The 12161-nt window shown below is 37.6% G+C and overlaps 1 protein-coding gene across 1 annotated transcript in view; it reads right to left on the bottom strand.

The window, feature by feature from the left end:
- Nucleotides 1-12161, bottom strand: part of LOC148956330 (cell adhesion molecule Dscam2-like) — a gene marked incomplete at its 3' end in the record, with an annotated part of 359181 nt that overhangs the window by 155316 nt on the left and 191704 nt on the right. The window contains exon 12 of the mRNA XM_089090400.1: nt 12032-12119. Within this exon, the coding sequence (XP_088946526.1) occupies nt 12032-12119 (88 nt within the window). The remainder of the gene's footprint in view (nt 1-12031; nt 12120-12161) is intronic.

Below are 12161 nucleotides of genomic sequence, written 5' to 3'. Positions count from 1 at the left end.
GTGTGTGTGTGTGTGTGTGTGTGTGTGTGTGTGTGTGTGTGTGTGTGTGTGTGTGTGTGTGTGTGTGTGTGTGTGTGTGTGTGTGTGTGTGTGTGTGTGTGTGTGTGTGTGTGTGTGTGTGTGTGTGTGTGTGTGTGTGTGTGTGTGTGTGTGTGTGTGTGTGTGTGTGTGTGTGTGTGTGTGTGTGTGTGTGTGTGTGTGTGTGTGTGTGTGTGTGTGTGTGTGTGTGTGTGTGTGTGTGTGTGTGTGTGTGTGTGTGTGTGTGTGTGTGTGTGTGTGTGTGTGTGTGTGTGTGTGTGTGTGTGTGTGTGTGTGTGTGTGTGTGTGTGTGTGTGTGTGTGTGTGTGTGTGTGTGTGTGTGTGTGTGTGTGTGTGTGTGTGTGTGTGTGTGTGTGTGTGTGTGTGTGTGTGTGTGTGTGTGTGTGTGTGTGTGTGTGTGTGTGTGTGTGTGTGTGTGTGTGTGTGTGTGTGTGTGTGTGTGTGTGTGTGTGTGTGTGTGTGTGTGTGTGTGTGTGTGTGTGTGTGTGTGTGTGTGTGTGTGTGTGTGTGTGTGTGTGTGTGTGTGTGTGTGTGTGTGTGTGTGTGTGTGTGTGTGTGTGTGTGTGTGTGTGTGTGTGTGTGTGTGTGTGTGTGTGTGTGTGTGTGTGTGTGTGTGTGTGTGTGTGTGTGTGTGTGTGTGTGTGTGTGTGTGTGTGTGTGTGTGTGTGTGTGTGTGTGTGTGTGTGTGTGTGTGTGTGTGTGTGTGTGTGTGTGTGTGTGTGTGTGTGTGTGTGTGTGTGTGTGTGTGTGTGTGTGTGTGTGTGTGTGTGTGTGTGTGTGTGTGTGTGTGTGTGTGTGTGTGTGTGTGTGTGTGTGTGTGTGTGTGTGTGTGTGTGTGTGTGTGTGTGTGTGTGTGTGTGTGTGTGTGTGTGTGTGTGTGTGTGTGTGTGTGTGTGTGTGTGTGTGTGTGTGTGTGTGTGTGTGTGTGTGTGTGTGTGTGTGTGTGTGTGTGTGTGTGTGTGTGTGTGTGTGTGTGTGTGTGTGTGTGTGTGTGTGTGTGTGTGTGTGTGTGTGTGTGTGTGTGTGTGTGTGTGTGTGTGTGTGTGTGTGTGTGTGTGTGTGTGTGTGTGTGTGTGTGTGTGTGTGTGTGTGTGTGTGTGTGTGTGTGTGTGTGTGTGTGTGTGTGTGTGTGTGTGTGCATGTTTGTGTGTGTGTGTTTGTGTGTGTGTGTGTGTATGTGTTTGCATTTGTGTGTGTGTGTGTGCATTTGTGTGTGTGTGTATGCATTTGTTTGTGTGTGTGTGTGTGTGTGTGTGTGTTTGTGTTTTTGTGTTTGTGTTTGTTTTTTTTTTTTTGTTTTTTTTTTCGCATTTGTGTGTGTGTGTGTTTGTGTGTGTGTGTGTTTGTGTGTGTGTGTGTTTGTGTGTGTGTGTGTGTGTTTGTTTGTTTGTTTGTTTGTGTGTGTTTCGTGCGTGTGTGTGTTTTTGTCTGTGTGTGTGTGTGTGTGTGTGTTTGTGTGTGTGTGTGTTTGTGTGTGTGTGTGTGTGTGTGTGTGTGTGTGTGTGTGTGTGTGTGTGTGTTTGTACGTATGTGTGTTTGAGTGTGTGTGTTTGTGTGTGTTTGTGTGTGACTTTCTGAAGATGTTTCAAAGTTAATTTTAGATTTTTTTTTCGTTGAAAAGTAAGAGTTGGAATATTTCAGTAGTGTTTTGTTGTGGTTTACCTTGTCACTGTTACATTCTAATGATGTTTCAAAGTTCATTTATGATTTTTTTTTTCGTTTAAGTGTAAGAGTTGGAATATTTCAGTAGTGTTTTGTCGTGGTTTACCTTGTCACTGTTACATTCTGAAGATGTTTCAAAGTTCATTTTGGACTTTTTTTTGTTGAAATGTAAGAGTTGGAATATTTCAGTAGTGTTTTTTCAGGGTTTACCATGTCACTGTTACATTCTGAAGATGTTTCAAAATTCATTTTGGATTTTTTTTCGTTGAAATGTAAGAGTTGGAATATTTCAATAGTGTTTTGTCGTGGTTTACCTTGTCTCTGTTTCATTCTTAAGATATTTTAATGTTTATTTTGGATGTTTTTCATTTAAAGGTAAGAGTTGGTATTGGGGTCTGCGTGCGGGGTCACCAGTTTTAAAGGCAAAAATGGCGCAAAAGGTTGCTATGCCACTTACTCGAAGGGGAGAACCCCTTGTCGGCCCAAATGTTAGTGAGATTCCCGCTCTTACCCCAACGGTTCTGCAAAAATCGGGTTTGGTACTACTCTATTTACAGTATACCCTGTCCCAGGGTATGATAACGCGATCGAGTGGTCAAATGGCCACTTTCTAAAGCCAGATGTACCCGCCTTGGGTTACGGCTAGAAAATCTCTACTCTCTCCTTGGAGGTAACAACCCTCCCTGTCAATGTAATAATGACGGTACCTTGTAGCTCTATTCCTACCCTGCCTGGGTTACGGAAAATAGTACACAGTTTGTAGAAAATACCTTACTTGTATTCTTCCAAAAAGGGTCACAAAAACCACAAAAATATATATATCCCCGACTGGGGTCCAAACGCAGACTATAAACATAATAATAATTTGTACAGCACTGTTTGTATGGGTTGACCGTCAATTGGCCCAGCCAATCAGCTACCTCCTCATTCAAACCCAATTTTACCTCTTAGATTTATCTTTCAATGACTCCCAACCAGGAAGTAAAAATAAACTTGTTTCACAGCTTACCTATTGCAAAACCACTATCGCTTAGTAACGGGAATTTAACCTGTCTTTTAAAATTATACTATTAGCGAATGTAATTAAAAACACAAAATTTGGCCATTTATCTGAAAGGAAAAGAAACAGGGGTCGAACCCTAGCACTTCCCTCCACAATATATATCAACACCCCTGTGCTACTTTGGTCAATCCTTACAAACATAAACACTCAACCTCCACTTTAAAAAATCCGTTCGCCATCTCTCTTCCACCAGTGTCTGTGCTCCTACATCCACCGCTTGGCACTGGAACGGTCGTCCTCGCCACGTCTCTACTGTAGGACCACCATGGTCTAAATTGTATAGCATCCGCCTTAGATTTTGCAAGTTGAAGTCTTCAAGATTCATAGATAATGATTGTGCGCAGCACAATTCAAAACAACAAATTTTCTCGCTCTCACGAATTTACATTTGAGAGGAGCAGAGAATCAGTTTCTGGCACATGTGATGATGCCAACCATCATGAAAAATTGGCTGTGCTAGCCTCTTAATTTCCATCTGTGGAAACAACCCCACATCTCAATCAAAAAGTAAATTGCCCCTTGGCATAATTTCAAATAATCTAAGGCCGAAAATACAAAGACCTGTGAAAACGGTAAGGGTGATGGAAATGAAGTAAAATTTTTCGCGAACAATGAATCGCCTTTTTTCTGGGTTTCCTCCCCTGGGATAATCAAATGCAGAATATGCGTTGATGCTAATTGAAAATGAAATTTGGGTACATCTCCCACTGATTACAATTTGCCGGAAATAATTGTCGATTCCCATGAAGAATAACAGCTACGAATAGGGTTACTGGACAAAGGTTTGGGTGAAGTATGAAGTGACTGAGAGATAGTATCCCCCAAGGACTCCAGATCAGAAAGGCAAAATCTCGGTAAAGGGATCACAACTTGTCCATCAGTTGTGCATTGAGGAACAGGGCTATCTTTCGCGACTTCCCGCAGGGGATCTTCCCCAAGGGATTCCTCCCCCTCATAAAGGATTTACATATCTTTTGAATTGATAATACTAATCTCAGATTCATTTCCAAATTTTTCCAGTCCAACTCGACATTCAATATCTCCCAACTTTCCCCCAACCCGTTGTATGTCATCCATCTCTATTTTGTAACCATCTTCTTTTATTACCCATGGGTCTTTGACCTCTTTTCCCCCTTATTATCTATGTTTTCAAAGCAGAGCTCATCCAACATTTTTTTATTTTTCACCACTGCAGGCTGAATCTCCAAATGTTGTCTCTTCTTTGCATTCCTCTTTTCATCTCTACTTTTCTCAATTTTGTCATTCTCGCAAAATACTAAATCATCGTTAAATGTGATTTGGACTCCAGTGTCCACCATCTTTGACTGCATAACTTCATTGTAGGTCCGTTTAATCTTTCTTTTCTCTCTTCTAGTCTTCTTTATTTTTACCGTAGAAACAAATATTTCGTCTTCAAATGGGATCTGAACTCCGACATTTGGTTTTTCATATTCTACCAAAATTTCACGAACTTTCTGAAGAAAAGTGCATACAATAAATTTCGTCTCCTTATTCTCTGCTTCAATCGGTGGTTCATTTTGGCCTGAACTTGTTCGCGTCTCATATTTATTAAAAGTGTTCTCAAGTTTTCTATTATTTGCAAATTTTCCTGGAAAATCAATTTCGCGCGTCTTATTTTCAATATTATCTTGTCTATTTTTTTCCGCACCCCTTTGTGGATTATCAACATTTTGAACACGCGTATCATGTATTTCGTTTTTCCGATAGGATGGCACAGCCTTCGCATTTGTTTTATGGGACGGTTCATCTCCCCCCGTAGTTAGCGAAGTATTATATTTTTTCGTAAAAGTGTTTAATGTTTGGTAATTTTTGTTTTCTCCCAATTGATTCTTAGACAAATTATTATGGGTATTTGACAGCCTAGAAGTTAAATTTGATAAAGTCTCCCTTTCTGGAATTCCCCAGCGGGCTTCTATTAGACCTATCATGGTTCTTTTAAACTCTTGGTGATATCTTTCTCCTTTCTCTCTAGCTATTTTATCAGCCTTTTCTTCTTTCTCTCTAGCTATTTTATCAGCCTCTTCCTTTTTTTCTCTCGCTATTCTTTCTTCCTTCTCTCTTTGTTCCCTTTCTTTTCTATCTCTTTCGTCTTCTTGTTCTCTGGCTATTCTTTCTTCCTTCTCTCTTTGTTCCCTTTCTTTTCTATATCTTTCGTCTTCTCGTTCTCTGGCTATTCTTTCTTCCTTCTCTCTTTGTTCCCTTTCTTTTCTATCTCTTTCGTCTTCTCGTTCTCTGGCTATTCTTTCTTCCTCCATGAAATTTAATATTCATTGTGCTATATCTATTCGAGTGCTTTTTTGCGAGCCCCTGCTGGACCTTGATTTAACACTGCTCCTTCAACTCGGACTACTTTGATTCCGTCTGTCATTATTTCTTCTTAATTCATTTTCTGAATCTGTTCGTTCTTTATTCGTATTTTCTCTTTCCTTATAGGCTACTCTAGGCCTTTCGTCCTGGTTTCTATTCTTTTTAATTTCATCTTTCTCAGCTTGCATTTTTCCCTTATATTCTTGGTGCTCTCTCTCAAAGGCCTCCATATTCGCCTTTCTTTCTCTATTTTCCTACTTTTTCTCTGGGCTTCACTCGCCCTCCTCGATATTGAATTAATCTCATCTCTGTCCGACATAATTTCAAAATTCCATCAAAATTGCAATTTATTCTTTCATGAAAAATTATTTCCTTTTAATTTGTCGATTCTTTTTGGGTCCTACGTGGGGGGCGCAGCTTTCCTTGTCTCAAAAGTTGTTTATTCGCGTGATTTATTGATTATTAAATTTTAATATTTCTTATTATCCGTCTTAGAACAGCTCAGATAAAAATTTCTCTGCGATTTTTTATATATAGCCTCTGTAACCACAATAGGCTACTTTTGTAGGCTAAATTCCTTGTCTCTTCGAAAGCGCGGAATTTCTTTTATTATCAGATTTACTGATAGGACCTTAACTCGATGGCACCACTTATTGGAGTGTATGTGCGGGGTCACCACTTTTAAAGGCAAAAATGGCGCAAAAAAGGTCGCTATGCCACTTACTCGAAGGAGAGAACCCCTTGTCGGCCCAAATGTTAGTGAGATTCCCGCTCTTACCCCAATGGTTCTGCAAATATCGGGTTTGGTACTACCCTATTTACAGTATACCCTGTCCCAAGGTATGATAACGCGATTGAGTGGTCAAATGTCCATTTTCTAAGGCCAGATTTACCCACCTTGGGTTACGGCTACAAAATTTCTACCCTCTCCTTGAAGGTAGCATACCTCCCTGTTAATATAATAATGACGGTACCTCGTGGGTCTATACCTACCCTGCCGGGGTTACGGAACCTAGTACACAGTTTGTAGAAAATACTTTTCTTGTATTCTTCCAAAAAGGGTCACAAATACCACAATAATATATATATCCCCGACTGGGGTCCAAACGCAGACTAAAAACATAATAATAATTTGTACAGCACTGTTTGTATGGGTTGACCGTCAATTGGCCCAGCCAATCAGCTACCTCCTAATTCAAACCCGATTTTACCTCTTAGATTTATCTATCAATGACTCCCAACCAGGAAGTAAAAATGAACTTGCTTCACAGCTTACCTATTGCAAAACCACTATCGCTTAGTAACGGGAATTTAACCTGTCTTTTGAAATTATAATATAAGCAAATGTAATTAAAGAAACGATAATAGGTCATTTATCTGAAAGGAAAAGAAACAGGGATGGAACCCCAACAGTTGGAATATTTCAGTAGTGTTCTGTCATGGTTTACCTTGTCACTGTTAAACTCTGTTGATGTTTCAAATTTCATTTTGGATTTTTTCTTTGAACAGCCACGCCTAAAAAATTGTTTAACAGACAGAATGTCGTAACTTCATACCAGGAAGAGAATCGCCACACCATGAAAACAGTCATGACTTTTAACAGAAACATGATATTTAACACAAAACCATGGTTTCGTGAACAGCAAGAATTTTCATGGTAGGGTGATTCTAATTACAACATAAAAAAAACAACCAAAGATATAAATTTTTAAGGCATGGGGATTTCTATCTGTCCGATATCTTAGATTAACACAGAAAGGGAGTACTGTCTGCTTTTATGGCGGGGGGACTGTCCGCTACTTATCATTAATATAATACTACTTTTAGCATCATTTTTCAGAAAGTGTTTATATTTTTAACAGAGTATTCGTTAAAAGATTTTGCTCCTGGGACCCCCCCCCCACTACAATTTTTCTTTAAAAGTATGTAAAATTACGCTTATTACAAAAAAAATGTTAATAAAAAATATAAAACATTTATTACAATAAATGTAGCCTAAATAGATTAACATAAGAGCTAGCCAATGAGGCCCAATAATTTTCAACACGTTTTATACTTATCCTCAAAATTCTCCTCGGCAGCCTAATAGTATCATACGTATGTAATTTTTACTTCAGACTAAAAATATTTCCAGAATATTAAGGGAGTATTTCTCCCCTTTGCATCCAAATTACAAGTTTAATCCAGATTTATAATCCCCAGCAAGGCAATGCAAGAGGTTAAATCCCATCTTCACACTGACTAGAATGATTTCTTTCAAAACGTGGGAGCATTTGGCTGTAAAAATGAGCCTTTTGGGGGTTTGAACACCCACCTCCAAGCACAAAACGTCCACTGACCTTCAGTCCTCCAAAAACCGTTGGTGCGTAGTCATTCAATACCGTACATTTGTCTGTAAACTACATACGCGCTCTATATAATTAAATTAAAAAAACAAGTTTTTTACTGAAAGTAAGAAGCGACATGAAAACTTAAAAAGAGCAGAAATTATTCTGTATATAAAAGGGGCTGTCCCCTCCTCAACGCCTTGCTTTTTACGCTGAAGTTTTTTATTGTTTAAAAAAAATTGTGAGAAAGAGTCAAAGTTTAGCGTAAAGAGCAAGGCGTTGAGGAGGGGACAGCCCCTTTAATATACGGAATCATTTCTGTTCGTTTTAAGTTTTAATGTGGCTCCTTACTTTCAGTTAAGAAAAACTTGTTTTTTTATTTAATTTCTGAACGTTTTTGAATTAATACAGGTTTTGATTTTGGCTTACCGTACATGAATAATTAAAATGAAATTTGCATATTAATTTTACTTTTTTAGTTAAATGGCTTTCTCGAAAATTGTTTCATTTTATTTACGAACGTTTTTATTAGTAATAAATATACCTAACTTACAAATTAACTTACGTAACGAACTTATTTATTCGTATATTTTTATTACGTATATTAAGGGGTCCGCCCGCTAGTGAATACCTTGCTCTTTACGCTAAACTTCGAATGTTGTTCCAATTCTTTAAGAATGACCCCGTAATCAGAAAGGCCGTTAATTAGAATAAATAGCTCTTATGAAATTACTAAAAAACTTTAGCGTAAAGAGCGAGGTATCGACTATGCGGCAAACCCAACCATAAATTTAATGATTTCTGTTCGTCTTAACTTTTGATGTTGCTCCTTACTTTCAGTTGAAAAACTTTTTTTTTATTTAATTTCTAATCGTTTTCTTAAATAATGCTGGGAAATCCCCCTCCCCCTTTATAGCAATATCCCTTTCCCCATGAAAACTTCCTCCATGGGAAGATCCTCTCCCATAACCCCCGATCCCCCCTACCATAAGAAAATTTCCCCTGAAATCGTCTGTATATTTCCCAATAACCAATACTAAATGTAAACATTGGGCAAAGTTCATAACTTGCAGCCCTTCCTCCGGGAACTGTGGGGATTAAATTATCCCCAAAGACATATTTATTATATTTTCGACCATGCTGAACAAAATGGTTATCTCAAAATTTGGATAGGGTGACATTGGGAAAAAATGAGCGTGGGAGGGGGCCTAGTTACCCTCCATTTTTGGTCACTTAAAAAGTCCACTAGAGGTCATAATTTCCATTCAAATGAGCCTTTTTCAGATATTCTAGGACCACTGGGTCGGTGCGATCAACCCTGGGAAAAAACAACAACAAAAACAATTAAACACACATCCGTGATCTTTCTTCTGATAAAAAATGCAAAATTCCATAGTTTTGCAGATAGGAGCTTGAAACCTCTACAGTAGGATTCTCCGATATACTGAATCTGATAGTGTGATTTTCATTCAGTGAAGATTCTAGGACTTTTAGGGGGGTTTTCCTCTTTTTTTCGAAATTTAGGCAAATTTTCTCAGGCGCGTTACTTTTGATGGGTAGGACTAAACTTGATGAAACTTATATTTTTCAAAACAAAATAAAAATCTGAGTTTTGGTTACTATTGAGCCGGGTCGCTCCTTACTTATAGTTCGTTACCACGGACTGTTTGATTGCTTTTCTTTTCGTACGTCCTGCGTATGTGTAAACAACAAACATGACACCATGTAGTATCATGAATGCTGGAATTGGGAGAATATATTTAATAGTTTTTGACAGTTTTCCCTTCAAAATCCAGAAACCAAAAATTTATGATCCAAATCAAATACAAATAAATAAGCTCTATATTCTTAAAACATTAAGAAAAAAAGGGTTTTTTTGTTGCCTTTTTTATTACACCCTTCATACCAGAAACATTTGTGCAAATATGCCAAAGTTTAGCAGAAAGAGTAAGAGGTTTACGAAGTGACAACCCTTCTAATGCACAGAATAATTTCTATTTTCTTAGTATTTTAATATCGCTCTTTACTTTTAACTTGGAAACTTGCTTTTTTTAGTTCTTGTTGGTTTTTAATGTCAAATATGATACAATATGGCAGTTAGAATGGAGAGCTCCCATTCTAACTGCCTCTACGATCTTGTTTAACTTCTGCATAGCAATGCTTCGAAAATGAAAATCCCCAGAAAAATATGGCCCTTCAAGATTATTTAAGAATGGTCGTATTTTTAGCATCATTTTTTCAGGAAGTGTTTATATTTTTAACAGAGTATTCGTTAATAGCTTGTTGCTCATGGGAGAATCCCCCGCCCACAATAATTTTTCTTTCAAAGTCTGTAAAATGACGCTTTTTACCAAAAAAATTAATAAAAAATATAAACATTTATTGCAATAAATATAGGCTAAATAGATTAACATCAGAGCTAGCCAACGATGACCAATAATTTTCAAATCGCTTCATACTTATCCTGAGAATTCTCCTCAGCAGCCTAATAGTATCATGCATGTCCACTTCATGTCCAAATGTCCACTGAACTTCAGTCCTCCAAAAAACGATGGTGCGTAGTGATTCAATACTGTACAATTGTCAGTAAACTACATACCGTACGCGCTCTATATCTATATCTTTCTTTTCGTATGTCATGCGCATATGCAAGGATGGCAACCTTCTGATGTACAGAATAATTTCTTAGAATTTTAATATCGCTCTTTACTTTTCGTTTTTGACAGTTTTAAGTTGATCGTACAAGTGATGTACGTACAAGTGATTTAAGTGATGTATTTGTGGTACAAAACGAATAAATTAACTCAACTTTGTTAATTAATTGTTTTGTTACTTGAAAAGGATAGAACAACTTTTAATTTCAGTTTGAATGAACCGGTAGTCAACCGGTACTGAAATGAACTGAAACCGGGTAGTCAACCAAACTGAAACCGGTATTTTCAGTTCCGGTAGTCAATGACTACTTCTTCAACAAGGTCGCCCCTAGAAAGAAAAAAAAGAACAAACCAACATGTACATTTGGAATCACTATTAATGGTTCTTTGGATTTATTTATTGTCATTTCAGTTTCTTTTAAGTCTTGATTGGTGTAGACAATACTGTCGTCTCTACTTGCAGTTTGTTGCCCCAAACTGTTAATTATTAACCTAAAACCAGCAATCACAAGGACTGTTGGAATCGAATCGACGGTCAGGAAATATTGGCAAGAGCTCTATAAAAAAAAAATTGACAGTGCCGGTCCGGTTTTTATCATTTGGAAGTGATCGAAGGATAGAAGGCCCATAATTTTTGACTGTGAATGCAATCGTGGAGAAACATGATGAGAGAGTGGAATTCGAAACGGTTTTTCCAATGAATGAGTATGCAATTCACCAAATTGTGATTTCGGGATTAGTCATTTGAAATTAACGTTAATTAATTAATTTGTATTTAAATTTAACTTAACATTAAAACTAATTAAATTTAAAATTAATTAAAACAATGATTCATAGAGGCAAGCTACCAGAAATATCCTCTAATCGATATTGGAACCTAACAATCAAATGGAAAAGATAAGTTCCGAAATAATCTTTATGTGGGAGAGGGCTCCTACTTCCTAATATAAAGGATAGCACAATAGAAAAATAGACGGAAGTGATCCTGTAAATGAGGGGGTTATATACCGGGTAATTTATGTTCGTTCTGAGTTTAAATACCGCTATTTGCGCTTGCTTGATATAATTTAATAGTTTTTACTTAATTATATTTGAAGCGGTGGGGTAAATATAATTTGAGTTGCCATGGTGATAATTTCAATCGATACAGTTGGTTAATCCTAGGAGTTTTTTTGGTACTTATCGGTTAGCTGGAACACACGCGACAAGTAAAGTTTGGTTAATGATAATGAAATAAAACAAAATACGATGAAAGTGTATTAGTTTAGAAACAAATTTGGGCTATATAATCGAACATTAGGGGGGGGGGGTGAACTATAGCATATAATAAATATGTAACCTAACCTAGGTACCTTTATTTGCCCTTTCAACCCCCCAAAAAACAAAGTTTAAATATTTTTCACGGAGTGAGCAATACCTCACTAGGCAGAGGAAACCTGTTTTTCATTAGGATCATTGAGTTTCTATATGCGGTTTTTTTCGTGTGTGCTCCAGCTAACCAATAAGTACCGTTTTTTCTTTTCTTTTCTGCTTCAGAACTAAAATTTCGATTAGAACTGAAATGATTGGAAAATATACGGTCGAATATACGGTCAAAGTATTCAAATAGCTGTTGCTTTATGCGACAGTTTTTTAACCATATTTATATTTTAAAATTCATAGGGAGGGGGGTTTCCACTCTCCCCAAAAACCAAAAATGTCCCACAGTTTCTTACAACATTACTCATCCTACAGTAGTCTGGGATTCAACATCTTTGGGTTGCTGCAACAAGAGCCAAAAATAAACCGAATCTACGAACCCCTTATATATCTCCTAATTTATAGACCCCACACTCTCCCAAAACCAAAAACGTCCCTCAGTTTCTAGGCTGTAGATACTACGTAAGCAGTTATAAATGGTATGTATTCAGTTTTTAAATAGCTTACAAACTAAAAGGTTATTACGAGAAAAGAAATACCTGTTACTTGTAAGACTGCTGAAAACATCGCTGAAGCGGCATGGTTACTTGCTTTGCAGGTATAAGCACCAGCATGAGTATGCCTCACCTAAGAGAAGAATATTTTACGGTGAGTTCTGCTCTGTTCACT

Source organism: Artemia sp. Qi Xiang Cuo, chromosome 1 (genome assembly GCF_049724085.1).
Source record: "Artemia sp. Qi Xiang Cuo chromosome 1, ASM4972408v1, whole genome shotgun sequence".
Taxonomy (NCBI): Eukaryota; Metazoa; Arthropoda; class Branchiopoda; order Anostraca; family Artemiidae; genus Artemia; species Artemia sp. Qi Xiang Cuo.
The sequence above is the reverse complement of the archived record's forward strand: the minus strand, read 5'-3'. Positions and strand labels throughout refer to the sequence as shown.